Source organism: Streptopelia decaocto, assembly GCF_964273445.1.
Source record: "Streptopelia decaocto genome assembly, chromosome: 4".
In the NCBI taxonomy this organism is placed as follows: domain Eukaryota; kingdom Metazoa; phylum Chordata; class Aves; order Columbiformes; family Columbidae; genus Streptopelia; species Streptopelia decaocto.
Genome location: NC_138658.1, coordinates 78,225,187 through 78,251,664, shown reverse-complemented (window position 1 = coordinate 78,251,664; position 26,478 = coordinate 78,225,187). Strand labels below are relative to the sequence as shown.

General features: G+C 70.5%; 4 protein-coding genes across 15 annotated transcripts in view; 2 read left to right on the top strand and 2 right to left on the bottom strand.

Moving 5' to 3' along the window:
- Positions 1–53: 53 nt before the first annotated feature.
- On the bottom strand, positions 54–5,479 carry WDR54 (WD repeat domain 54; the record flags this gene model as incomplete). 4 transcript variants are annotated; one of them, XR_014183934.1, is made up of 10 exons in its annotated part: positions 54–307; positions 366–1,324; positions 1,721–1,795; positions 2,013–2,175; positions 2,349–2,449; positions 3,650–3,777; positions 4,058–4,114; positions 4,492–4,558; positions 4,767–4,829; positions 5,264–5,479. XR_014183934.1 is itself a non-coding variant. In XM_082051390.1 (9 exons), 9 exons carry the CDS (start codon positions 5,477–5,479, stop codon positions 1,193–1,195), a joined length of 1,002 nt encoding a protein of 333 aa, XP_081907516.1. In that variant the 3' UTR covers positions 326–1,192. The 4 variants fall into 4 exon arrangements, 2 of the variants coding, with proteins under 2 accessions (XP_081907516.1, XP_081907515.1); XR_014183935.1 differs by having other exon boundaries at positions 402–1,324; XM_082051390.1 differs by lacking the exon at positions 54–307 and having other exon boundaries at positions 326–1,324.
- A 3,593-nt stretch (positions 5,480–9,072) lies between these two features.
- On the top strand, positions 9,073–12,484 carry LOC309438681 (retinol dehydrogenase 13-like; the record flags this gene model as incomplete). Of its 3 annotated transcripts, XM_082050391.1 has the most annotated exons (7): positions 9,073–9,207; positions 9,356–9,514; positions 10,609–10,848; positions 10,931–11,020; positions 11,085–11,273; positions 11,729–11,835; positions 11,949–12,267. In XM_082050391.1, the coding sequence occupies exons 1-7, from the start codon at positions 9,147–9,149 to the stop codon at positions 12,141–12,143; spliced, it is 1,041 nt and encodes a 346-aa protein (XP_081906517.1). In that variant the 5' UTR covers positions 9,073–9,146. The 3 variants fall into 3 exon arrangements, with proteins under 3 accessions (XP_081906517.1, XP_081906516.1, XP_081906518.1); XM_082050390.1 differs by having other exon boundaries at positions 10,609–11,020; positions 11,949–12,484; XM_082050392.1 differs by lacking the exon at positions 10,931–11,020.
- On the bottom strand, positions 12,426–16,502 carry LOC309438680 (uncharacterized protein). The gene is made up of 3 exons (XM_082050389.1): positions 14,736–16,502; positions 14,497–14,663; positions 12,426–13,757 (listed from the first exon to the last, which is right to left on the bottom strand). Exons 1-3 carry the CDS (start codon positions 14,884–14,886, stop codon positions 12,471–12,473), a joined length of 1,605 nt encoding a protein of 534 aa, XP_081906515.1. The 5' UTR covers positions 14,887–16,502; the 3' UTR covers positions 12,426–12,470.
- Positions 16,503–16,628: 126 nt separating this feature from the next.
- The window catches only part of DCTN1 (dynactin subunit 1), a 68,231-nt gene continuing 58,381 nt past the window's right edge, over positions 16,629–26,478 (top strand). For all 7 annotated transcript variants that reach the window (XM_082050387.1, XM_082050383.1, XM_082050386.1 and 4 more), the window contains exon 1: positions 16,629–16,764. The gene's annotated coding sequence lies outside the window, so the exon portion shown is untranslated. The remainder of the gene's footprint in view (positions 16,765–26,478) is intronic.

Here is a 26,478-nt window from a genome sequence, read left to right as displayed (position 1 = left end):
AGGAAAGAGCGACACGGGGGGTTCATTCAGGTGTTTTTATCTTGGGTGGGGGTTACACAGCAGCTGGGGGTGGGGAACAGGAGGGGGGGTCCTGACCCACAGCTGGGGGAACAGCACATGGGGGGCACCGACTGCCCCCCACCCAGGGCCGGTCCTGGACTGAGCTCACCCCACAGCCCTGAGCTGGGCCCCCCCGCACCCCCCACCCCACAGGGCCCTGGGAGCAGAGCCAGAGGCTGCGCTGGTCCCTGGGGCCACATCAGCTGCTGCTGCGGGGACAGGGCCGGGGGCCGGGGCAGCGCGGCCCCTGGGAACGGGGCCCGAGGCAGAGCAGGGGCTGGGAGCAGCATCTGCCCCCGCAGCACAGCCCGGGCTGGGAGCAGCATCTGCCCCCGCAGCACAGCCCGGGCTGGGAGCAGCATCTGCCCCCGCAGCACAGCCCGGGCTGGGCAGAGCCGAGGCCAGACGGGGCTGCAGGGGACAGGGGGGCAGCTGGTGGGGACCTGTGGGACTGTCCCTGGGGGTGCTGGCAGCGAGCGCCGTGCAGCTGCTCCAGCCCCACAGCACAGCTGGATCCCACACAGCTGGATCCCACACAGCTGGCCCAGCCCCGGGGATGCAACGTCCCACAGGACCCCATGTGTCCCCACGGCTCTTGGGGAGCAGAAGAGGCTCCCACAGGGCCCTGTGTGTCCCCACGGCTCTTGGGGAGCAGAAGAGGCTCCTCTCCCCGTCCCCGGTAATGGTGCCGCCCCGGGGGAGGGTGGCCCCGTGGGTGCTGCGCCCACAAGCCGCTGCCGCCCCGGTTCTCCCAGCTCCCGCGGCGCTCCCGGCCGGAGCAGCGTGTAACGCAGGTTTGCCGGGATCCTCCCGTCTGAACCTGCGGGGCAGGGGCAGCCGCTTCTGCTCCCAGCCCCGTCTCCTTCCCCGGGAAGGGCTGGGGGGCAGAGCCCCCGGCCCAGGGACCCTCTGGGGTCCCAAGCAGCTCCCAGCCCTCGTCCCCCACGTGGGGACACGCGGTGCCAAGAGGAGGTTGGTTTTGCGAGCGAGGGGATGGGCGCCCAGCCCCACCTCCACGGGACACAGCCCTGTGCCGTGCTGAGCATCCGGGCGTCTGTGCTGAACCCCCGGGTTACACAGCGGTGCTGGGGGGCCCGGCTCGGCCCACGCGGCCCCGGACAGATCTCACAGCTCACACGCGGCTGTAGCGCAAGATCTCGCTCAGGTCGTAGCCGGTGACGGCGAAGGAGTCTCCCTGGGGGTCGCAGAAGCGGGCGCCGCACACCTGGGTGTCGGTGATGCACTCGGCGTGGCGGTGCTGGATCTGGAGGCGCCGGAGCGGGGGCACAGGCTGAGGAACATGCAACCCCCCAGGCAGAACCCAGCGACCTGCCCCAGGTCCTGCCAGCCCGCGGAGCCAGTACCGCGGGGCAAGAGGCCGGCAGGGACCGCGGGTGCGTGGCCAGTGGTCCATGGCTCCAGCTCGCCCCTTCCCACAGCCCGGTCAGCCCGAGCAGCCGCTCGGCTTCACCCCTGCTAGCCCTGGGCTGTGCCACGCACGGCAACTCAGACGGGCCTGGCCGGGATTCCCCTGGGCGCGGAGCCGCTCTCCGTGGCCGCGGTGCCGCGCCAGAGGCTGCGGCACAGAGCAGCGCCCACGCCGCAGCCCTGCGGGCAGCGATGGCTGAAGCACCGCGAACTCGCCGCTGCCCAGACCCACCTCAATGTCCTCGGTGTCCGGGTTCGTGCTGAGCTGCCAGACGTGGACGAAGGAGTCCTCTGCGCCCGAGAGCAGCTGCGGGCAGGACAGAGCCCGCGGGGCCGGGAGGGACGTCACGGGGACGGCAGCGCCGTGTGCGGGGCAAGGGAGCAACCCCTGCCTGCGCACACACGGGCTGCCGCGCTCCAGGCCGGCAGGATGCGGGGTGGGACAGCAGGGGACACCGCATGCGGGGCAGGACGCCGGGGGACAGCGCACAGGGGCCGCGGCGCCCCGGCACAGCCAGCTGTACCTTTCCCGTCTGCGGCGCCAGGTCCAGCGCGTAGATCCAGCGCGCGTGAGCGTTGACCTCGGCGCGCAGGACGCCGCTCGCCGCCTCGTACAGCCGGATCTGCCCGTTGCCGTAGCCGGCGGCCACGACCCCATTCCACAGCGTCACGGAGGAGCAGGTGCAGCTGGGCACAGGGCACCGATCACCTCCGCCCCGCCGCCGCAGGCCCCGCGCCGGGGGCTGGTGCCGGGCATCCCCTCCTGCCACCCTCCCGCCCTCACCAGACACCGCAGCCCCCCTGGGACATCCCCAGCAGCGCCGGGACCCCGCGGTGTCACCCGGCACCCTCAGGCTCACCCAAAGGCCGGGATCTTGCTGCGCAGGGTGAACTCCTCCCCCGTGCTCCAGACGCAGAGGGTCCCGGCGTCGTCGGCTGTCACCAGGTCACCAGCCCCGTCCTGCAAAGCAGAGGCAGCTCAGCCTGGCCTCGCTGACTCACAGCGGGCAGAGGGTTCTGGCTGCCCGGCTGCCGGCGGCGCCGGAGCTGCCGCCAAGCAGAGCCAGAGCAGAGCGTGTGCAGCTCCAGAACTGCTGACACGGAGCACGGCCGGGCCGCGATCACACGCGGCATCGCGGTTCCAACATGCTCATGTTTGGCAAAGCCAGTTACATGTTCTCAGCAGAACTGGCGCATCCCCACGCGCTGCGCCCGCTCTCGGCACTTCACCCCACCTCACCAGCGCCGCGGTGCCCGGGCCCGGCTCCAGAGCCCCGAGCAAACCAGGGTGCAGAGCCTGCGAGAGGCTCCTGGGGACGGGCAGAGGGACACGACAGAACAGCTTCCATGGAAACCAGCGCTGCATCCAGGCTGACCGGGAACCAGCTCTAAGCAATTCATTGTTCAGGGGAGTCCCGAACGCAGAGACAGTTACATGGAACTAATTAGAGAAAGGCTAAGGAAGAGTCGTGGCTGGGGAGGAGGCGGCTGGTAACGCAGAAGCCAATTAGTGCCTCTGCAGAGGTGTCACCAGAGCCCGCCGAGCCGAAGGGAGCCCCGTCCCGGGCTGCTCTGTGCTCAGGTGACGTTATCTTGTATGCCATGGGAAAGGTCACTGCCGCTGGGTCCATCACCTCCCTGCGCTGGCTCCGTCACCTCCCTGCGCTGGCTCGTCCCCTCGGCCGGCACGGGGCCACAGCGCTGCCCCTCGTCCCCGTCCCCAGGCTGGCTGGGGCAGAGCGGGATCCTGCGCCAGGGGACGTGGGCAGGACGTGTCCTGCACCTCCTCTCAGGGGCTGCTGAGACAATCACCACGAACAGTGGGAGCCTCAGCTTCAGCGCGGGTTAATTCACGGCCAGTTTGGTTCATTTGTACCACAAGTGGCCTTTGGCTGCAATGGCTCGTGTGGCCCGGCCCAACGGGTCCCGGGGGGGCTGGGCGGGAAGGGGCCGCGCTGGGTGCGGGGATCGGCCCCTTCCCGCTGCATGCGGGGAACTGGGTGCTAACGGGGCAGTGACTGGCTGAACTGGGACACTGGGTAACTGGTGCTGCCCGGCAGCAAAGGGGGTGGCCCTGAACCACCACAGTGTCTGCGGCCCCTGGAGTCACCTGGCACGAGGACCCCCCGGCCCCTCTGCTGCAGCGCTGATCCCCACGCACCGGTGCCTGGCCCAGCTCGGCTGCAATGTCGGTGATGGCGTCGCGGTGCTGCTCCAGGACCTGGCTCACCGTGATGTTGGTCCCTTTGGGCGGGATGTCAAACACCAGCACCAGCCCTGAGGACGTCCCTGCGGGCGGGATGGCGGAGGCGTCAGTGGGGCTGGTTCCCCCATCGCAGAGCCCCCGCCGCTGCTCGTGCTGCAGCTGGGCTCGCTGCACCCCCAGACCCGCTGGCCCCCCAGCGCGGCTCCTCGCAGGTGCCCCCGATCCACAGGGAGCAGGCTCTGCGAGAGCCCTGACCGACCCCAGCCCCTGCAGCCGACCCCACGGGGCCACAGCGTCCCCGGGCCCAGCGCCGTCCCCCCAGCGCCCCTCCCGCTGTCCTGCCCCAGCCCCCGGTTTGCTCACCCACGCAGATGAAGCGCCCGCCGGCTGCCGCGATCCCTCGGGCAAACACGGCCTGTGCTGAGGGGAAACCGAGAGCCGGTCACGGTCCGCGGCAGCTCCGGGGAGCCCGGCGCAGCACCCTGAGGCACCGGGGCACCCGCTGCAGTTTCATCTTAGGACGAGTCCCATAGCTGCCACACTGGGTCCCTTCCGAGCCCCTTTCCAGCCCCCCAGGCCCCTGCTGAGCTGGGATCAAGGAGTCAGGGTGACACTATGGCCTCTTCCAGACCGCCCTGCTAAGCCGCTGTGTAGGCCGGGCCTGGCTCGGTCCTAACTGGGTGCAGGACCGAGGCTGTGGGGTCTCTAGCTGGGCTGCACCTCAGGGCTCACACACAGGGAAGGAGAGCGGGCAGAGGGGCGGGGGCTCCCCGCTGCGCCCCCACCACGGGATTTACCTGGGGGATGTTCTGAGACGTCCAGCGCGTGCCAGTAAACCATGATGGAGCCATCGGCCTCGTACATCTGGGGACAGACAGCAACAGGGTGAGGCCCAGCAGGGCAGGGAAGTTTCTCTTACAGCTTTGGGCTCAACCGCTGCCCCGAGGGGGCTCCGAGGGAGCCGGACAGCTCTTGGGGTGCACAGCGGGATTTCCAGAAGGTTCCCCGGCACGCCAGCTCGCCCTCCCGGTGCCACGACTTCGCCCCTCGTCCTCCGCGGAAACCCCCTCACCTGGATGCCCCTGTGCGAGGTCAGCACCAGCAGCGCCCGCGCCGGCAGCGCGCACCAGGCAGCCTGCGGGAGAGCGGCTCAGCGGGACCCGGGGCACCGCGGGCACAGCCCCTTCCCGCGCTCACACGCGCGGTTCTGGCTCCCGTCCCGGCTTCCAGGAGGCGGGTCCGTACTGTGCTCGGGAACCTCTCTGAGGTCCCACAGACCTTTTTGGGAGGATCCTTCCCTCTCCCCCTCCCTGTAGCCAGGACACTGCGGGCTCCTGCGGTGCCCCAGCCGCTCTGCAGCCAGACACAGTCACGGCAAACCCCGGGTGCCCCTTGTGACCCTGTGCCACCCCGTTCTGGCGAACCCGCCGGCAGCGCCGCGCTCCCCGGGCAGCCGCCCTCCCAGCACCGCGCTCCCCGGGCAGCCGCCGTCCCAGCACCGCGCTCCCCGGGCAGCCGCCCCCCCGCCGGGGCCCGTTTGCCGGTGCCGGGGCAGCCAGGAGCCCGTACCTGCGTGAGCAGCGAGGCGCTGAGCGCCGAGCCGCCCTCCTTGGGCTGCAGCTGCCGCGGGGCCGCGCCGGGCCCGGCGCTGAGCAGGCTGAGCCCGGGGCCGTGCACGGTGCAGAGGCGGGCGGGCTGCGGGCCGGCCGGGCGCAGCACGCTCAGGTTGTTGTACAGCGCGGCGCTGCTGCTCCGCAGCGGGAGGCTCTTGTCCTTGCGGTACATCCTGCGGGACGGGCGGCTCAGCCGCACCGGCGGCACCGGGGCGACACCGGGACACCGGCCGTGCCCCCACCCCGCAGCGGCCCGGGGCCGCCCCGCCGCCCTCCCCGTGACCCCCCGGCCCCCCCAGCCCCGGGTTCCCTCCCGGGACACCCGCCAGCCCCGGGACCTCCCGCTCCCGTCCCGCTCACTCGGTGTCCGCCGTAACCATAGAGACGGCGGCGCGGCCTGATGACCTAACGGCGGCGCCGTGCGCTGGGGGCGGGGCCAGCGTTGCCGTGGAAACCAGGACGCCGCCCGCCCGGGTGGGATGGCCGAGGTGACGGGGGCAAGGCCGGGGGCACGGGGGATGCCCGGGGGGGTGGGGTGTCCAGGGGCGCTGGGAGGAGCTGGGGTGTGTTGGGATGCACGGGGGTGTGCCGGAGTGTACCGGGCCGTCCTGAGCTGGGGCGGGTATTGGGGTGTGCTGGCATGTACTGGGGTGTATTGGGATGTACTGGGGTGGGTTAGGGTGATTTAGGACGTACTGCTTTATATTGGGGTGTACTGGGCTGTGCTGGGGTGGGTTACAGTAGTTTAGGACGTGCTGGGAGACATTGGGGTGTGCCGGGATGAGCTGGGGCTCACGGGGGGCTATGTCAAAGACGCCCCCGCCATGGGACGGGACATGGGGCTCCCCCTGTACCCCGGCGTCGTGTCTCCGGTCCCGCTCAGACTGGGGCCCGGGGCCGTTCTGCCGCTGCCCCGCGCAGTGACGGTTTCTCTCCGCAGAAAATGCCCGCCCGGGAGCGCGTGACCGCCTCCCGGTCCCGCGGGGACAAGTCCCGGCCCCCCACGGCCCCCCCCGCCCGCGCGGACACGGTGGCCGGGCGCCTGTCGCAGGCGGAGTGGCTGTCCCTGCTCCGCGCCGAGCGGGACGACCGGGACGCGGGGGACGTGGTGGCGGAGCTGCTGGAGCGGGTGCTGGCCGAGTGCTCCAGGGCACACGCGGTTCGGCAGGTGAGCGCCCGCACCCCGCTCTTGGGGACCCCGTGTCCCCGCAGAACCGCTCATCCCTGGCTCTGTCCCCAGCGGGTCCCTTTCACGGTGGGCCAGGCGCGGGACGCCATCCTGCAGATCACCGAGTGTCGGTTCCTGGCGAGGGATGAGGGGGACACGGAGCCCGAGGGACCCGCGCGGGACAGCGGCTGGCGGGAGGACGAGGAGCCCGAGCCGTGCGTCGCCGACTCCTGGGCACAGGGCTTTGTCCCCGTCCTGCGGCTGTGCCGGGACGAGGTGAGCCGTGTCCCCAGCCCCGGCCGTGGGACACCCCCGAACTCCCGGTCCCGGCGCGGGGACCCTCCGGGCGCTGCTGAGCGGCACCAGCGCCCCCAGACAGCTCCGCGGAGCCGGGGGGGGCGTGCAGACGTGGGCGGGGGGCAGGGGGAGCTCTGCCGGGTTCGGAGGGGTTGCCCGGGGGGTGTTTGTTGCTGGGGTGGGAAGCAGCACCCCCGGCTCCCGCGCACCGGGGGGGGCCGGGGCTGCACTCGCCGCCGGTGCTGGGCCGGGGCCACCCCCGCGGGCACCTCGGCGCCCCCGGCCCAGCCCAGCTCCCCCACCCGCCCCCTCCCGGGCAGGTCTCCGGTGCGCAGAGCCCGTGCCAGGGCGGAAGGCAGGACCCCCCCGCGGCAGCCGAGCCCGGAGCTCCCCCCGCGCAGCCTCCGTGTCCCGGCGGGGTCCCCAGCGCCGCCACCGTCCTGCCCGCGCCAGGGCCCAGCCCGGAGCCGCTGCCGGACCCGGCGGCCGCCGCTCCCCGCCCGTCCGAGGGAAACCGCCCCCGCGCCGGGCGCCCACCGCTCGGGCCGCCCAGGCCCGCGGCTCCCCGCGCCCCCCCGGGCCGGGCTGACCCTCCGGGGCGGCCGGAGCAGGGACAGCTTTCGCTCCTGTCGCCCCCCGGGGTCGCGGAGGGCAGCGGCGCGGCGGGGGCCCGCAGCCATGTGCCGGCCCCGCCGCCCCCCTCCTGCACCAGCCTGACCACGGTCCAGCCAGAGCGGCCCCCGCGCAGCCCCGCGGGGCAGCGAGAGGCGCCCGGCACCGTCCCGGGGGTCCCCAGGTTCGGCCCCGTCCGCCCGCCCGAGCGCTGGGTCCGGCCGCAGGTGGAGGTGCTGGACCCGGCCGCGGAGCTCAAGGCACCGGCGCGTCCCCCCGCTGCCCGCCGGCGCGGCCGGGGCCCGGGGCTGCCCCGGGAGCCGGGAACCGCGTGGGGGACACAGCTGCAGCCGGCCCCCCCGAACTCCCCGCAGCCCCTCAGCCCCCTGCCCCGGCCGCTCGGCTCCCTGCTGGACCCGGCCCGGCTGGTCCCCGGCGTGACCGTGCGGCGGGCCGGCAGCGTGAGCCGGGGCCGCGGCATCCCCGGGGAGGAGGAGGAGGAGGCCAAGCGGGACCTGAGACCCATCCGCCCCCCGGGGCCCTTCCCCGCCACGGCGGCCCGGCAGCTCCCGGGCGATGCCCAGTGCTGAAGGGGACGAGCCCCTGCTCTCTGCCACCCCATCCCGTGCCCCCGCCCCGGCCGTCCCGCGGGCTCCGTGTCCCACGCGTCTCCCACGCCCGGCCCCAGCGCGGGGTGCAGCTGGGCCGGGCCCCCCCGGGCTCCCCCGTGTCCCCGCTGTGGCAGGACAAACACCGCCCCGAGCTGCTGCAGGAGGCTGGCGGCCGCGGGAGCTTCCTCCTCCTCCTCCTCGCAGCCCGGGGCGCAGACCCGCCCGCTTGGCCCCCGAGCCCGGAGCTCCTGTGCTGGGAACCGGGGCTCCGGGGCTGGGTGACCGGCTGGGCGCTGCCCTCGCCCGCAGCCCAGCGCAGGGCGCCCGAGCTGCCGGAGGGACCCCCCAGTCCCAGAGAGACCCAGACTCAGAGACCCCGCTCCTGGAGAGACCCCGCTCCTCGCCGGCTCCTCGCTCGCTGTGTTGGGCGCGTTTCCACCTAACCCCGCATCCCCGCGGGTCCCCGCAGCCAGCGCGGGGCCGGCACAGCGCAGACACCGGCGCTGCACCGAGGGCTCTCCCGGCTGCTCGGCGAGGCCGGGAGCTCAGAGCCCTTTGCAAGCCCTGCTGAAGAAAGCAATAAAGCAGAGGTTTCAGTTGCTGGGCTCCCGTCCCCTGCCAGTGACCGAGCCGGAGAGCGCCCGCACCGGGGACGGGCGCGGGATCCACAGCAGCCGCGGAGTCACCGGCCCCGCGGCACCCGGGCCGGTCACACTCACCGCTGGTCACTGGCCTGGGACCGCGCTGCGCTGAGCCGCAAACACGGCATGAGATCGAACCGGGTGGGTGTCTGAGCGCTGCCTGGGGTGTGTCACCGCCCCGTGTGCCCCCGCTGCGGCCCCGCGGGTGGCCCCGGTTCTGGTCCCCGCACCCAGAGCCACCGCAGGGCTGATCGGCGGCTCCAGCGGTGCTCCGGCTGCACAAGCACCCCAGCTTTTTCTATGAAGAGCCAGGTTTTGGCTGTGACGGTGCAGGGCGACGCCTGGGGACAGCGGAGGTCAGGGATGGCTCACAGGGCAGGAGCCGGGGCAACACCGGAGGCTTTTGCAGCGGGCGTGCCCAGGGAACGGCGGCAGCTTAGAATCGTAGAACCATTTAGGTCGGAAAAGACCATTGAGATCATCAAACCCAGTTGTAGTCTGTGACCGGCGATGATCCGCCCATGGGACAAGGGATACGTGGCTCGGCCTCCTGACTGCTCTGCGCTTCCGGGTACCAGCCCATGTCCCCGCTCCGCTCCCGCAGGCTCGGGGAGCCGGAGGGGACGCGCCGCGCCAGGGCCGCCGGGCTGGACGAAGGTCCTCGGCCGACCTCCAACCCCGCCGGACTCTGTCCCCCCTGTCACACCCTGTGTCCCCAGCCATGGAGCTGCCGAGCGCCTGCAGCCACCCGGGCTGGTTCCTGCTCTCGCTGCTCCTGGGGCTGCTCCTCTGGGCCGGGAGGAGACGCGCCTGGGACCCCCGCAAGTGTCCCACCGACCTGACCGGCAAGACGGTGATTGTCACCGGGGCCAACAGCGGTGAGCAGGGACGGGTGACAGGGGAGCGTGGGGGCCGTGGGGCCGGGGAGGTGCAGGACACGGGTGTGGGGCTGCGGGTCCCGCCTGGCACAGGACCAGCCACCCGCCTTTCGCAGCCGTAGCCGGGGGTGGTGGCAGCTCCCTGCTCCCCCGGGATGGAGAAGGGGACACGTGTGATGGCGCGATGGCGCAGCGCTGTGGGGCGGCTGCGGGAGCGGCCGGTCCCTGGGCAGGTGTGATGCGCTCCCGTGCCCGTGGCACCGTCACACCGGTGCGCTCCGGTGTCCCCTGCACCGCGCTGAGCACCGGCCGCTGCGCCGCGTGCTCGGGAGCCGTCCCCGGTGAGCCGCCCTGGCCGCTGTCCCCTGTCCCCGCTGGGCCGGGGGAACCCCGTGCCCGCGGTCCCTGCGGCCGGACTCTGCCCCAGCGGGTTAGTGACCGACGGCCAAGGCCACCGCGCTCGCAGCGCCCCGGGCACCGCGCGGTACTGGGGACAGCACAGCCGGGGCAGCGGCGCCCGTCTGCTGAGACTGGGGTGTCCCCTGGCACTCAGGGCACTGGGGTGTCCCTCTGTGTGCCCAGGGACAGGGTGGGCCCCACATGCGCTGGGGTACCCCCACCCCCAGATGCCTCTCACCGAGGCGCAGCGGTGCCGGCACAGCGTGGCTGGGGGTTCGGTGCCATCACAGCGTGGCTGGGGGTTCGGTGCCGGCACAGCGTGGCTGGGGTGATCGGTGGCCATGGCAGCGGTCCCTGCGACCCAGGGCGAGCCCCAGACCGAGCTGCGGGAGCTGCCATTGCCGGCTCCTTCCTGCACCCCGCGGTGGCCGTCCTGCCTGTCCCCGTCCCCGCACAGCCACACGGCGCTGCTGAGCCTGGAGCCCCGTCCTGGGGCACCAGCCCCACTGCCCCCCGGTGCCCCCTCCAGTGCCGGCAGCCTGGCGTTGTCGCTGGGCTGCTGGCAGTGGCCGAGCTGCCCGGGACGGGGTCCCCTCCATCGCCTGCCCTGCCCCGGGCTGCCCGAACCCTGGGGACAGGGGCACGGACCCCAGGGACCCCCAGGGGAGCAGCCCGCGCCGCTCTGTGTGCCGCAGGGATCGGCAAGTGCGTGGCCCTGGAGCTGGCGCGCAGGAACGCCCGCACCATCCTGGCGTGCCGGAGCCGGGAGCGGGGCCAGGCGGCGGTGGAGGAGATCCGGGCGGCCACCGGCAACCCCGCCGTGCTGCTGCGGCTGCTGGACACCAGCTCGCTGGCCTCGGTGCGCGCCTTCGCCCGGGCCGTGCTGCGGGAGGAGAAGCGGCTGGACGTGCTGGTGAACAACGCCGGGGTCTCCGGTACGCGCCGGCGCGGCTCCCGCTCCCCGTCCCGCCGCGGCGGGCGGTGCCCCCGGCCCCACGGCGTCCCGCACCCCCCCAGGGCTGCCCTTCGCCGTCACGCCGGAGGGGCTGGAACGAACGTTCGCCACCAACTACCTGGGCCCGTTCCTGTTGACCAACCTGCTGCTGGGTGAGCGCGGGGGCGGCCGGGGGGGCCTGGGGGCGCCCTCCCCGCTCACCCCCGCTCCGCGCAGGTCTCCTGAAGGCCTCGGCGCCCGCCCGCATCGTCAACGTCTCGTCGTTCCGGCACCACGCGGGCACGGCCGACGGCCGGTTCCTCACCGGGCAGCAGCGGCTCGACGGCCGCGACGCCGCCTACGGCAGCACCAAGCTCATGAACCTGCTCTTCACCGCCGAGCTGGCGCGGCGCCTGCACGGCACAGGTGGGTGCCGGCCCAGCCGTAACGCGCCATGCCGTGCCGAGCCATGCTGGGCTGTGCTGTGCTTTGCCATGCTGTGCTACGCCACGCTGCGCCATGCCATGCTATGCCTGGCTGTTCTATGCCATACACGACCATATTGTGCCATGCTGTGACATACGGTGCCATGCCCAGCCGTGCCCTGCTGGCTCGCGATGTGCAGCTCCCAGGGGACATCTGCTGGCACTGGGGGATCTTGGCTGCTGTAGAAACTCCCTGGGACACCCCCGTGTCCCCCATGGCTGGGAGAGCGCTGGCCAGGGACAGCTGCGTCCCCGGGGGTGTCCCCAGGGCACGGAGGAGCCCCTGTGCCGAGGGTTGCTCCCGTTGGGATGGCAACGAGGGATCTGGGCCCTGGAGAGGGAGCGGGACGCTGCCCGTGCCGTGCCCCTCCGCGGTGTGACGGTGCGGCTCGGCAGGGGTGACCGTCAACGCCCTGAGCCCCGGCGTGGTGAGCACCAGCATCATGCGCCACTTCGGCTGGGCCATCCGGGCGTTCTTTGTTCTCATCCGCCCCTTCATCAAGGTGAGCGGGGGCAGATCCTGCCCGGACCCCCATTCCATGGCCCCAGAGGCATTGAGCTGGCTGGGGGCTGGTTGGGGGGCAGACAGGACCCTCGTCACCCCCTTTGCCGGCAGTCGGCGGAGCAGGGGGCCATCAGCACCATTTACTGCGCCGTGGCGGAGGAGGTGTCGGGCATCACGGGCAAGTACTTCGACAGCGGGTGCGGGCTGGCGCTGCCCTCCCCGGCCGCCCGCGACGCCGGCCTGGCGCGCAAGCTCTGGGAGGAGTCGGAGCGGCTGACGGGACTCACCGACGGCCCCCGGCCCTGAGCCGGCACCGGCTTCGCGTGGGCACACGGCAGGGGCTGTGCCATCCGGCGCTGCCAGCTGCTGTGCCAGGGTCCCGTGGCCCCCGGGACATAGGGCTGGACGCCGCCAGCGGGGTGTCAGGGCTGGTGCCGCGGCGCAGCCGGAGGAGCCAGCGCCCGGCGCACAGCAGAGGCGGTGACCCCGCTGCGCTGGGCCCCCAGCCCCTCCCGAAGGGGAGAGCAGCCGCGGGCACAGCCGCGCCGGGATGGCAGCCATGCCGGAGGAGAGACGGTGCCGCCGGCCGTGGTGTAACTCCTTTATTAAAGAGCCCGGCGCAGCCGGTGCCGGCTACTCCCAGGTGATGTCCAGGTCCAGCCGCTGCTTCCGCACGGCCTGCAGGAACCCGCCGTAGTCCCGCCGGTGGATGTCCCGGCAGTGGGACAGGTCCAGGCGGCGCAGGGGCCCCTCGGAGCCCAGCAGCAGCCACACGGTGCGGCCGGACACGCGGCTCTCGGCCAGCGAGAGCTCCTGCAGCTCCAGCAGCGGCGGCCCCGGCGCCGCCAGCACCGTCTCGAACACCGAGTCCAGCGGGAAGGGGATGCCGAGCAGGCGGAGGCTCTGCAGGCGCGGCGCACAGCACAGCAGCGAGGCCAGCGTGGCGCACAGCGCCGGCCCGTGCCGGGCCGGGAAGGTGCCGGCCAGCGCCAGCGAGAAGCTCTGGAGCTGGGGGAGGCCGCGGGGCAGCAGGTCGGTGTCCCAGCGGGGCGGCTGGGCCGGGACGTCCCCATCGGGACTGGCCTCTGGCGGAGCGAGCAGCTCGGCGCTGAAGGCGCGCAGGCCGGGGCAGCTGGCGAGCAGCGCGGTCAGGGACAGCCCGTCCCGGCAGCAGAAGCCGTGCAGGACCAGGCTGTGCAGGCGGGCGCCCAGGCTCTGCGCCACCGGCAGCACCTCCGCCAGCGCCCGGCCCCGCTGCCCGGCGCAGCCCAGCGTCAGCCGCGCCAGCCGGCCCCAGCCCTGCAGCTCCTGGCCGCCCGCCCCACCGTCCCCCAGCCACACGCTGAGCTCCTCGGCCCGGGGACACGCGGCGCGCACGGCGGGCAGGGCGGGCTCCTCCACCTCCTCCAGCCGCCGCAGGGGCAGGGCGAGCGGGGGCTCCCCCGGCACAGCCCCCCGCCGCCGCGCCAGCTCCGCCAGCGAGGGGAAGCCCTCGGCATCCCCCGTGCCGTCCAGCGGCTGCTCGTGGAGGAGGCGCAGGGCGTCCGGCACGGCAGCGTGGGCCAGGAACTCCAGGCGCGGCAGGGCCAGCAGCAGGAAGGCCAGCGCAGTCACCATGTCACCGTCCCCCGCCGGCTCCAGGCCGCGGGCCAGCAGGACGCGGAGCGCGGGGCAGCAGAGGGCCCGCTCCAGCGGGTCGTAGGCCAGGTGGCGCAGGGCGCGCGGGGACACCTTCTTGCAGCGGGACACGTCCAGCTCCTGCAGGCAGCGGCAGCAGGAGCCCACGGCCGACAGCACCTGCACGTTGGCCTGGGTCTCCGCCAGCCCCAGGCGGCTCAGCCGCGGCAGCTCCTCCACCAGGTCCACCAGCACCTCCGCCGACAGCCGCCCGCAGCCGTGCAGGTCCAGGGAGGTCAGGTTCTGCCGCCGGCACAGAGAGCCCTCAGCGGGGTGGGGTGACGGGACCCCAGCACCCCCCTGCCCCCACGCATGGCAGGGGCATCCCCAGCCCTGCTCCCCCAGCCCCAGAGCAGGGGTCACCCCCAGCCCCAGATCCACAACAAGGGTCACCCCCAACTCTGCTGCCCCAGCCCCACAGTGGGGGCAACCCAGCCCCGCTCCCCCAGCCCCATGGTGGGGACACTCCCATCCACTCCCCCAGCCCCACAGCAGGGGCACCCCCTGCCTCACTCCCCCAGCCCCTTGGCAGGTCAGGGTCCCCTACCACGGTCCCCATCCCCATGGCATGGTCACCTCCTGCCCTGGTCCCCATCCCCATGGCGGGGTCACCTCCTGCCCTGGTCCCCATCCCCATGGCGGGGTCACCTCCTGCCCTGGTCCCCATCCCCGTGGCGGGGTCACCTCCTGCCCCTGTCCCCCATCCCCATGGCGGGGTCACCTCCTGCCCTGGTCCCCATCCCCATGGCGGGGTCACCTCCTGCCCCTGTCCCCTGTCCCCATGGCGGGGTCACCTCCTGCCCTGTCCCCCATCCCCATGGCGGGGTCACCTCCTGCCCTGGTCCCCATCCCCATGGCGGGGTCACCTCCTGCCCTGGTCCCCATCCCCGTGGCGGGGTCACCTCCTGCCCCTGTTCCCCATCCCCATGGCGGGGTCACCTCCAGCCCCTGTCCCCCGTCCCCGTGGCGGGGTCCCCCTGACCTTGCAGCGCAGGGTGACGAGGCGGGCGATGGCGTTGCTGGCCAGGCCGGGGCAGGGCCGCAGGCTGAGCTGGTGCAGGTGCGGCAGCAGCAGCAGGTGCAGCGCGGCCCGCGTCAGCCGCCGGCTCTCGCCCAGCAGCCGGATCAGCTCCTGCACCAGGCTGCCGGCTGCGGGGGGCACGGGGGTCAGCGGGACAGCCGGGCACCGCCAGGGAGGGGACCCCGCGCCCCGCGTCTCACCCAGGTCGTTGAAGGGGCCCATGACGAAGCGGAACTCGTACTCGTCCAGGTAGTTCTCGCTATAGTCCTTCACCCAGACGCTCTGCATGTGCTGGGCCAGGCTCTGCAGGCAGAGGCTGCCCAGCGCCGGCACCTCCTTCCTCCGGGGCATCTGGCTGCTGCGGGGACAGGGACGGCAGGCCCCGCGATGGCAGCGGCTCAGTTTATTTTGGGTGCACTTTAACCGCTTCTGCAAACTCGGTGAAGAGCCTCGCCGCGGTGCGCGCAGCCTCACCCAACGCGGCCCTTGGCCAGGCGGCCGCGTGCCGGGGGTGGGCGAGCAACACGGTGCTGCTTTCGCTTTTCCTTGGCTCTGTGCCCCGAAAAGGCAGTTCAGCCCCAGCCGGAATCCCACCGCGGCTGGAGAGGACCGACCGGCACGGCTCACCGCGGCACGGCTCACCGCGGCACGGCTCACCGCGGCACGGCTCACCGCGGCACGGCTCACCGCGAGGGGGGACAGGGACCAACTGCCCTGGCCAAGGGGACACCCCAAACCTCAGCACCACATGCTCCCCCTGGCTGGCAGCTCAGGCGGCACCGAGGACGGGAGGGGACGGCGCCAGGAAAGGGACAGGGGTTGGGACACCAGGTAAAGGGGTTAATTGCGACTGCCCACACCTGGTAATTGCGCTGTGCCAGCCCCCCCCATCAGCTGTGTCTTGATGAGAATAAAGCACCAGCCAGACCGACACCGATTCCCGGCTCTGTAACCCTGGGAGCTGTCCCAGTGCGGCCAGTGGGCTGGGGGGCGGCTCACCGGGCTGGGGGCCTCAGCAGCGCTGGGAGGGGACCAGGGACTGGGGACCGCGGGCAGGACAGGGCCGGGAAGGGGACAGGACAGGGCCCGGGAAGGGGACAGGACAGGGCCCGGGAAGGGGACAGGACAGGGCCCGGGAAGGGGACAGGACAGGGTCCGGAGCGGCCCCTCCGCGCACAGCGGCTGAGAGCGCGGCGGCCGGAGCGCGGGCACACGGGGACCGGCCGCGGAGCGGGGAGCGGCGTGGGGACGTGTGACCCCGCACAGCCCGGGCACAGCGTCCCGGCGGGAAAACCGGCGGGTACGCGCAGGAAACCGGCGGCGCTGCCGGGACCGGAGGTGTCACAGCGGGACTCGGGCTGAACCCGCGGGGACCGGCACGGGCGCCGCCGGCCCGACAGCTCCCGTCGGCGCGGGAAGGAGGGGCCGGGTCCGTCCTGCCGCGGCACGGGCGGGAGCGCAGCCGGACCGTGCCCGGGTTGGGGATCACCGGGACGGGAGATGGGGCGGGGGGTCCCTGGGGGAGAACCAGAGCCCCGGAAGGGCGGGCCGGCGTTCAGCGGGGCAATCCCCGCGCAACGCTCGGGAGAGGTTCCGCCCCGAGGCCGAACCGTGCCCGGGACAGAGCCCCCGCCCCGCCCCGCCGCGGGGCCGCCTCCCCCCGCCCTGCGCTGTACGGGGGGTCCTGGCCCATGGCTCCGGGCCGGGGGCACTTACCGGCGACTCCGCGTCCCGTTCCTTCCCACTTCCTCCTCCTCCTCCCGCCCTCCCCGGCGGGCGGGACCGGGACACCGTTAGTCACCGGCGGCCCCCGCCCAGCCGCGCCCCGTCCTGCCGTGCCCAAACGGCTCCCCCGCTAGGCCGGTCCGGTCCGGTCCGATCCCATCCCCCCCGCCCCGGGCAGAGCCGTCCCGCTGTGCCGTGCCGTGCCGTCCCGTCGCCTTTCTGTCCCCTCTGTCCCGCCATAGCGCGCCCTCCCGCCCGCGCCCCGCCAGCTTCGCTTCCCCTACTGCGCATGCGCACTGCTGGGAGGCCCCTTCTGCCCTTCTGTTCCCTGAGGCCTGCCCTATGCTGTGCCTGACACCAATCTCGGCCGGCGGCCCAGACGAGTGGTGCGGCGTCGCGGCGGGCAGCCCGGAGGGGCCTAGCGGGGCCCTCGCGAGCGGGCGGAGGCCGCTGTTTCCGAGAGCGGGAGCCGGTGAGCGGCGCTGGGGAGCGGCCGGGCCGCAGGTACCGGGCGGGGGCCGGGCCCTGGGGGTCGGGAGGGGATTCCCCGCCCACGGTGCGTGTGTCTGGGGGGGAGGGAAGGTGTCGTGTCGGTGCGGGGCTGCGGAGCGGCCTCCTCTGCGTGGGGGTGTGCGGAGGCCTGCGCGGGCCTGTGGGGGGGCGCCCGTGATGAGGCGGGGGGGGGGGGCAGCTCCTCCCGCCCCCGGGGGTGCGTGCGGCGGGGGCCGTGCCGGGAGACACCGGCACCGTGGGGCCCGGGGGCCGTGCCGGGAGACACCGGCACCGTGGGGCCCGGGGGCCGTGCCGGGAGACACCGGCACCGTGGGGCCCGGGGGCCGTGCCGGGAGCCCCGACCCGGGGACTCTCGGGGCCTGCTGGCCCGTGGGAGGCCCAGCGCTCCCCGTCCGCGCCCCCGACGCGGGGGGCGTGGGTCCCCGTCCCGGCGCCCCGCCCGGTCCGCTGCGGCCGTGCCCCCGCGGGGCTGCGTTGGGGGCGGCCGGGCGGGCGTTGGAGCACAAGCCCCCGCAGCCCCGACGGCGTCGCCGGCTCGGGGGTCGTTGGGAAGAAGGAGGCCCGGCGGTACCGGCCCCGCGGCCGCGCACCGACCCCGCGGAAATGCGGGTTCTGCGTGCGCAGGCGTTGCCGGCGGCGGGCGGGGAGGCGGCAGGTCCGGTCGGCACAGCACAGACGTCTGTAGGCAGAGCCACATTAAACTTGGTTTTGGGGGAATAAAAAGTGTCATTTTTCAGTTCAGTCAACTGCTGGTTGTAGCTCCGGCTCTCGGCGGTTGTTTCCTGCGTAATTCACCTTTTTCCCGAGCGCGTTGCTGGAAACCTTCGGTCCGTCAGGGCACGGTGCTGGTTTCTGTGCGGGGGCTCAGCACAGCCGGTCGGTGATGGACCCGTGTGGGACGAGGATCCTGCACCGCAGGGAGCACCGGCACGGCGGCTGCGCTGAGCTGGGGCGTTCGCTGCTGTGACCGCGGCAGAGCGCCCCGCAAGCACGGCCTGCTCCCGGCCCTGGGGCTGAGTGACGGCTCCGTGACCGCGGCAGAGCGCCCCGCAAGCACAGCCTGCTCCTGGCCCTGGGGCTGAGTGACGGCTCCGTGACCGCGGCAGAGCGCCCCGCAAGCACAGCCTGCTCCTGGCCCTGGGGCTGAGTGACGGCTCCGTGACCGCGGCAGAGCGCCCCGCAAGCACAGCCTGCTCCCAGCCCTGGGGCTGAGTGACGGCTCTGTGACCGCGGCAGAGCGCCCCGCAAGCACAGCCTGCTCCCAGCCCTGGGGCTGAGTGACGGCTCCGTGACCGCGGCAGAGCGCCCCGCAAGCTCGGCCTGCTCCCAGCCCTCCCGCCGCTCGAGCTGTTCCCTCCCGGTGAGCTCCCGTCCTGGGCAGCGGGAGGTTCCCACGGGTGACCCGTGGGTGACGCGTGGATGACCTGTGGGTGACCCGTGTCTTCCCTGTCCATTCGAATTCCAGTTCTGCATTAAAGGTGGAGCCAAAACATTATTAGAAATGAAAACTTAAGAAATAATGCTTAAGAGGGAGCATAATCTGCACAAGCTAAAGAGTATTTTTGGCTTGGAAAAATTTGGATTTGGAGGAGGGGCAGGAGCGACTCAGCATTTACATAATTAATGACTGGGCTAATTTGCATGTGTGCACCAGGGCTGTTTAGCAGAATTGTTATGGCCAATATCCGTGCAGTCTGGTGGAGGTGCGGCGCAGCTCTGCTGGCAAAGAGCGGGTGCACAGGGTGCAAAACAGCACCCTCGGCAGTCAGCGGTTTGAATGGCGGACTGGCCGGATCGGGACCGGGCCAGAGCCCCGGCTGCCGTCCCTGCCGTCACGGGGGTGCTGAAAGCCGCGTGTCCGCCACGCGTTGCTGCCTTCAACCGGCATCTTCAGTTTTTCTGATCAATGTGTTCGCTTTTGCCTTTGAAGGAGTTAATTTTCCCCTGCGCTGCAGGGGGCACAAGCCCCATGTTTGAACCGTGTGCCGGGGAGTCCCTTGCACTGAGACCCGGCGTCCCGTGCCCCCGGCTGTTAACCGGGGCTGTTGCGGCGCACAGGGGTGTTGCAGCAAGTGTGCCCTTTGCCGCGGGGGTTGGGTTTTGGGTTCCGTGTTGCTGTCCTGTCACAGCTGAACCAGCGGGTCTCTCCCCTGGGGCGGCACCTGCGGCTCTGCCAGACCAGAGTCCCCGTGGTTCTCAGCTCCTGATAATGAGAAGCGGAGCCTCTCGGTGTCAGTAACCCAGGGCTGGTCTCACGGACGGGCTGAGCTCCCGCAATGCACATCAAGCGCAGGCTCCCCGTGCACGTCTCGGACTCTGCGGCGCTGCAGAGATGAGCACGGAGCTCGGCCCTTTTTGGTACCAAACCTCCCGGTCTGTGCGTGTTCGGCACGGGAGCTCCCGGGCGGTGCGGGACGGGGAGGGCTGTGCTGGCAGTAGGCTGGGGGTGTTATGTTCGGGTGTTCTGAGATCTCACCAAGGTCTTGCCATGGGACCTCGTACCGATTTCTCCTTTTCTTTATCCCTCGGTTCCCAAACACGGAGCTGAGACAGGACTGACCTGCCCCACGGGCGCTCAGGGGGTCGCGCTAAATGAAACGTGAGGCACTTCTGTGTTCCCTTGAAGTGCTGGAGGAGGAGCAATGAGCAATCCTTGTTCATGTTTAGTGACAGAGAGGCTTCGGGAGCTGGGAGCGGGGCTCTCCCCTGGGGCTGTGGTGGAGCAGTGCCCCACAAGGCCCCACGTCCCAGGCAGGACTCGCAGAGGCTGAATTGCAGGAGTTCTGCACCCGCTGCCCAGAGAGGTGGTGGATGAACCATCCCTGAGACATCCCAGGCCAGGCTGGACGGGCTCTGAGCACCCTGGGCTGGTGCAGATGTCCCTGTGATGGCAGGGGAACTGGGGGGCTGGGGAGGTCCTGCAACACGAGCTGTTCCATGACTGTGTGAGTTTGCAGGTCTGTCTGCTTGGGGAATGGACCGTGAACCTGCCGGGGCTGCAGCAGCTCCGCAACTGCACCCGCCTCTCGGCACAGCCGGGAAGGGCCGGATCCTCGCACCGGGGGGCTGAGCTTGGATCTGGGAACAATTTCTTCCCCAAAGGGCTGTGGGGCATTGAACAGGCTGCCCAGGGCAGTGCTGGAGTCACCATCCCTGGAGGGCTGGACAGACGGACATGAGGTTCTCAGGACATGGGGCAGGGACAGGGTGGGTTATGGTTAAAGTCAATGAGCTCGAGGGGCTTTTCCAACCCGAATGATCCTGTGGTTCTGTTCTGTTTTGTGGGTTTGTTTTCCTGGGCTATGGAACGACCCCCAGCCCCAGATAGAGCCTGCAGGGGCTGCCCCTGGTGCTGCCTCTGGCGCTGCTGCAGGGAAGGGGACCTGCTGCCCAGGAATTCTGTGGTGATGGGGACGTTCGTTAAGGATGCCAGTTGCTCAGAAAAGAAAGCAAAGGCGGTTGTATAAATGCTGAAATGCACCAGGTGCTTGTCCAGCAGTTGGTCAGTGTCTCCCAAGGAGTAAACCGTTTTGGTTGCTCTGAGTCCTTGAGCAGTGAAGCGATGCAGGCGGATAACGAACTCGGTGTTTTCTGCAGTAATTAAACCCGGGGAAGGCTGAATGACATGGACACGCGGGCGGCGGCAGGAGGGGGACAATGGATGAGCGTTTGGATGGGGGTGAGCTGGAGCGGACTGACCTCCTCCTGCGCCGGCCGGGGCTGCTCCGCGCCGTCCGGGGCTTCTCGGTGCGTTGCCGTGGTTACCGTCCCCGAGCAGCGCTGCTGCTGCATCGATCGCCGTCCCCAGGGTTCGGTTTGAGCGAGAAAGAAAAATCGTTACATTGGCGGTGTGAGAAATGCCAGGCGGTGCGTGGTCCCTGCAGCGCGGCTGCGGTGACACTGGTGCGGCTGTGCACGATGCGGCTGTGCAGCTCTGCGCGGTGCGGCTGTGCAACATGCGGCTGTGCAGCTTTGCACGGTGCGGCTGTGTGCGCCGTGGCTGTGCAGACCTGCGCGGTGCGGCTGTGCGCTGTGCGGCTGTGTGCAGTGCAGCTGTGCGGCTGTGCGCGGTGCGGCTGTGCGGCTGTGTGCGGTGCGGCTGTGCGCAGTGCAGCTGTGTGCGGTGCGGCTGTGCGTGATGCAGCTGTGCATCTGTGTGCGGCGCGGCTGTGTGCGGTGCGGCTGTGCATGGTGCGGCTGTGTGTGGTGTGGCGGTGCGGCTGTGCGTGGTGCGGCTGTGCAGGGCACAGGCTCCAGTGCCGCGGTGGGTCCTGGTGCCTGGGGTGTGTTTGGGCTGCGCCGGGGCGGGTGCCCCGCAGTGAGCGGCGCTGGGCTGGGTGACAGCCGCGTCCCCTCCTCCGGCCGGGCTGGCGCTGGGTCGTATTGTGCTGGGCGCCTGCTGCCGAGAACTTGTTTTTAAAGAGGCGAAGGGGCCAGCAAAGCTGTCGGTGCGCAGGCGCTGGCAGCGCTGCCGGCGCGGCCCCGGCACGGGGGACGGCGCTGGGGGGTTTGTGCAGCCTGTCCCTGCCAGGCAGCTCTGGGCCAAACACAAAACCGTGTTCGTTTAGAGTCACAGCTGGTTTGTGTTGCAGGGCCCTCCCCAGCCCCCCAGTGCCCCCCTGCCATGACAGGGACATCTGCACCAGCTCAGGTTGCTCAGACCCCGTCCAGCCTGGCCTGGGATGTCTCCGGATGGTTCATCCTCCACCTCTCTGGGAACCTGCCCAGGCTCTCACCACCGTTGGTATAAAGAGTTTCTTCCTCGTGTTTGTTTAGAAGTGCCACATGCTCAACAGTTGGACTCAATGATCTCAAAGGTGTTTTCCAAGCACGATGCTGTGGTTTGATGGTTTTGGGTGGCAAACACCCCTCTGCGGCAGCTGGAACTGTGGCCGAGACCTGTCCATGCCGGGGCCGCGGGGGACAGGACGAGCAACGCTCTGTGCTCCCGGAGCACCAGGGTCTGCGTGTGAAAGGGGACGCGGTGGGACACGGGCACGCGGGAAATGCGAAGGGTTTAGGGGCAGCGCGGCGGGCGGCAGCCTGGCTGGCACAGCACAGCGTCTGTCGGCCAGCGCTGGGGGGCATTGCGGAGGACAAACTTCACTAAGGATTTTAACGGCTCAGCAGATGTTTCTCTGTGTTGTTGGCCTCACTTGGGTGGCTGTTGGGAGGCAGAAATGAGCCGCGCTCCTGCAGCAGCGCCGGGACAGGAGCCGGGCGGAGGTCGGTCCCGCACCCGCAGGGCTGGTGTTGCCCCCGCGTACCGGCCCCGTGTGCCGAACTGCAGCGAGTGTGGGGCAGGAGCTGGGGAGCCCCCTCGCCCCGTCTGCGCTCAGGAGGGCGCAGAGAGGAGCCGAACCGCAGCGAGCGCGGGGCAGGAGCTGGGGAGCCCCCTCGCCCCGTCTGCGCTCAGGAGGGTGCAGAGAGGAGCCGGACTGCAGCGAGTGTGGGGCAGGGGGAGCTGGGGAGCCCCCTCGCCCCGTCTGTGCTCAGGAGGGCGCAGAGAGGAGCCGAACCGCAGCGAGTGTGGGGTGGAGGAGCTGGGGAGCCCCCTCGCCCCGTCTGCGCTCAGGAGGGCGCAGAGAGGAGCCGAACTGCAGTGAGCGCGGGGCAGGGGGAGCTGGGGAGCCCCCTCACCCCGTCTGTGCTCAGGAGGGTGCAGAGAGGAGCCCGGGCTGGATCGGGGGTCACCGGGGCAACGCAGAGCTCCGAGTTTAATTACAGAAGCCTCGAGCCCAGCAAACTCACTCTGGATTTACTCTGAGGCCATAAAGACCCAACCCTGAAGCGCCATTTTTAGAATTTTTTCTCAGGAAAACTAAGCTGCTTACAAATCAAAAAGCAGCTTTGCTGTAACAATTTAATGGGGAGATGTATGTGTATATATAAAATAAATGTGTATACACAAATAGAATAAGATGGAGTTTTGTTCCTCCTCGACAGTGGGGAGCTCTCGGGGGGTTTCGGGGTCCGTGCTCCGTTGCTCGGGCAGCGCAGGCTGCGGGTGCCCAGGCCCCTGCGCGGGGCCCGTTCCTCACCCAGCGCTCAGCACCGGCCTCGCGTTCCGGCCGGGACGTTCCGCGGGCTCTTGCCGGTGCTTGGTCTGTACCGGGGGGTCACGGTAGGGCTGGGGCCAGGGCCGGTCGTACGGCCCGGTTAATAATGCCAGCCTTACCAAATCCCCTCCTACGCTTCGCTGAGCTGGACTGATGAAGGGCTGTTCAAACAGTCGGTGTGTTTCCAGGCTGTAGCGCAGTCAGAAATGGGGTGTGTTTCTGTGCAGAGGGGCCGCTGTGGCCGCCTCTGCCCGGCCGGGCGCGCTTGTTCATCTTGGTTGTTCTGTGTGCTTGAAGCAGCAGCTCGTCAAAAAATGCCCGTGAGTGGCTTTGGAGGAAGGTGTGAAGTGTTCTCCTGCTCTGGAGTGCCCGGGCTGGCTCCGCAGCAGCCGCTGCAGCCAAGGCTTCCCTGAGACCGTCTCAAGTGCTCCAGCCCCAGAGAACGTCACACATCCCGTGCAGGGCAGTTAAAAACACTGCCCAGCCGCCGCTTCTCGGCTTCCCGGCAAGTTTTAATTGTCATCCAGAGTCCATGTGGTAATGAGAAACAACCAGAAAATGGTGAATGGTGCTGGGAACTGTCACGTGAGGAGTGGGATGTGATGCGATGGGATGGGATGGGATGGAATCTCCTTGAGGGTGTCGCTGTCACGTCCCCGGTGGGCAGAGCAGCGGGTTTGGTGTTCGGCCACACGTGGCCGCTGGCTCACGTGCGGAGGCCTTTGCTTTTCTGCTCATCCGTCCGGGTATACGTGTATGGCTTGAATGTTCTCCGGTATTTGGGTTTACCTTTAAGTGACCTGAGGCAGAGGCTCCGTCCCTGTGCGGGCAGCGTTTGCGTGGGCTGCAGGGGCTGGCGTTGGCGGGGACTTCGTGTCTTCCTGGGGTTAATCGCAGGCTTGTTGGAAACGTAAAGTGTTCTCAAGTGGTGCATAACGTTTTAGATTTCCAATGAAACCGTAACGAGTCCCCAGCTGAAGTTAGAAGTGTGGTGTGTGCTCTTGCTGCAGCTGTCTTCGTGGCGTCCTCCTTGGTGTGGCTTTGCTGCCCGGCTTCGGTTTCCGTCACCGCGGGGGGAACGGACGGTTTGCTGTGGGTTTGGCCACCGGTGCTGCTGGTGCCGTGTCCCACCTGCCCGTGGGCATCGGGGAGACTGCGCTTGTGTGACAGAAATTCCCTGGTGCCTGCCGGGTTAGTGTGGAACCCTCCGGGGCTGGGCAGCTCTGCGGCGCTCGGGTTGGCTCCGGGGTCACCCCGGCAGCTCTGCAGCGCTCGGGTTGGCTCCGGGGTCACCCGGCAGCTCTGCGGCGCTCGGGTTGGCTCCGGGGTCACCCGGCAGCTCTGCGGCGCTCGGGTTGGCTCCGGGGTCACCCCGGCAGCTCTGCGGCACTCGGGTTGGCTCCGGGGTCACCCCGGCAGCTCTGCAGCGCTCGGGTTGGCTCCGGGGTCACCCCGGCAGCTCTGCGGCGCTCGGGTTGGCTCCAGGGTCACCCCGGCAGCTCTGCGGCGCTCGGGTTGGCTCCGGGGTCACCCGGCAGCTCTGCAGCGCTCGGGTTGGCTCCGGGGTCACCCCGGCAGCTCTGCGGCGCTCGGGTTGGCTCCAGGGTCACCCCGGCAGCTCTGCAGCGCTCGGGTTGGCTCCGGGGTCACCCCGGCAGCTGTGGGCGCTCGGGTTGGCTCCAGGGTCACCCCGGCAGCTCTGCAGCGCTCGGGTTGGCTCCGGGGTCACCCGGCAGCTCTGCGGTGCTCGGGTTGGCTCCGGGGTCACCCGGCAGCTCTGGGCGCTCGGGTTGGCTCCGGGGTCACCCTGGCAGCTCTGGGCGCTCGGGTTGGCTCCGGGGTCACCCCGGCAGCTCTGCAGCGCTCGGGTTGGCTCCGGGATCACCCCGGCAGCTCTGCAGCGCTCGGGTTGGCTCCAGGGTCACCCGGCAGCTCTGCAGCGCTCGGGTTGGCTCCGGGGTCACCCCGGCAGCTCTGGGCGCTCGGGTTGGCTCCGGGGTCACCCCGGCAGCTCTGCAGCGCTCGGGTTGGCTCCGGGATCACCCCGGCAGCTCTGCAGCGCTCGGGTTGGCTCCAGGGTCACCCGGCAGCTCTGGGCGCTCGGGTTGGCTCCGGGGTCACCCGGCAGCTCTGCGGCGCTCGGGTTGGCTCCGGGGTCACCCGGCAGCTCTGCGGCGCTCGGGTTGGCTCCGGGGTCACCCCGGCAGCTCTGGGCGCTCGGGTTGGCTCCGGGGTCACCCGGCAGCTCTGCAGCGCTCGGGTTGGCTCCGGGGTCACCCGGCAGCTCTGCAGCGCTCGGGTTGGCTCCGGGGTCACCCCGGCAGCTCTGCAGCGCTCGGGTTGGCTCCGGGGTCACCCCGGCAGCTCTGCAGCGCTCGGGTTGGCTCCGGGGTCACCCCGGCAGCTCTGCGGTGCTCGGGTTGGCTCCGGGGTCACCCCGGCAGCTCTGGGCGCTCGGGTTGGCTCCAGGGTCACCCGGCAGCTCTGCGGTGCTCGGGTTGGCTCCGGGGTCACCCCGGCAGCTCTGCAGCGCTCGGGTTGGCTCTGGGGTCACCCTGGCAGCTCTGGGCGCTCGGGTTGGCTCCGGGTGCCCCAGGCTGGAGAACTGCTCGTTTCTAGGGAAGTTCTTGTTCATCCTGAGTGCGTCTGAAAGTTGGTTCCAGCAGTTGCTGTGGCCTCAGAGGCCACCCGCTCCTCTGAGATGTTCTGTCTTAGTCTCTCTGAACATATGAATCTGGTGCGGCGCTGGGGTTTCAAGCTTTTCCGAGTTCCAGTTCCTAACAGGCTCCAGCTGGCACAGCTTCCCTCTGCCTGCCTTTGGTGACGTGCTGAGGAGTCACCTGCAGCCACGCGGGAGGTGAGGGGCCAGAGGGTGTGTTCATTAATACAATATGCTGAAAAACGCAGGCCCCGCATTGACTTACCAAGACCTTCCCGAGCAGGTTCCTCTTCACATTTAAAGGCTCCCTGGTGATGCTGGTTTTTCCCTCCAGGTGGTTCATCACCGTGGCTGCGGTCACCGCGATCAGGGGCTGAAATGGGATGCAAACAGACACTAAAGTTCACGGTGCAGCCCTGTTTTGGAGCCGGGTGGGTGTGCCAGTACCTGATGGGTGTGCCGTGCCGGTGTCTGGCGGGTGTTCTGGTGTCCCCCAGGTGCCGGTGTCCCCTGGGTGCCGGTGTCTGGCGGGTGTGCCAGTGTCCCACGGGTGTGCCGGTGTCCCCTGGGTGCCAGTGTCTGGCGGGTGTTCTGGTGTCCCCCGGGTGTGCCGGTGTCCCCCGGGTGCCGGTGTCTGGCGGCAGCCAGGACACGTGGCGCTGGGCACGGTGCCCGGCCAGGGCCCCTCCGTGTGCCCGCTTGCCGTTCCGCAGGCAGCAATTAGCGCCGCAGACAGCTCTGAGAAGAGGGGCTGATGACTTTAATTAGACGTCTATTCACATCAGCCAGGCACAAAACAATTATTGATTTTAAGCGATGCCCCACGGTTAACCGTTTGGTCCCCGCGCCGTGGCTGCCGTGGGTGCCGCACGTGGGCGCTGGGGACAGGCCCCGTGGCAGGGCGGTGGTTCCCAGGGTGGCTCTGCAGGGCTGGGGAGCCGTGGGGCTGGGGACAGCGGGGCCACGGGGAGCCGGACGAGCTGCGCC

Excerpts from the sequence above, each read along its gene's own strand:
- LOC309438680 (XM_082050389.1), bottom strand. The coding sequence starts at position 14,886 with ATGCCCCGGAGGAAGGAGGTGCCGGCGCTGGGCAGCCTCTGCCTGCAG. Across the intron at positions 14,664-14,735 it reads GGGCCCCTTCAACGACCTGG|CCGGCAGCCTGGTGCAGGAG; the intron begins GTGAGACGCGGG and ends TGCCCCCCGCAG. Across the intron at positions 13,758-14,496 it reads TCGTCACCCTGCGCTGCAAG|AACCTGACCTCCCTGGACCT; the intron begins GTCAGGGGGACC and ends TGCCGGCGGCAG.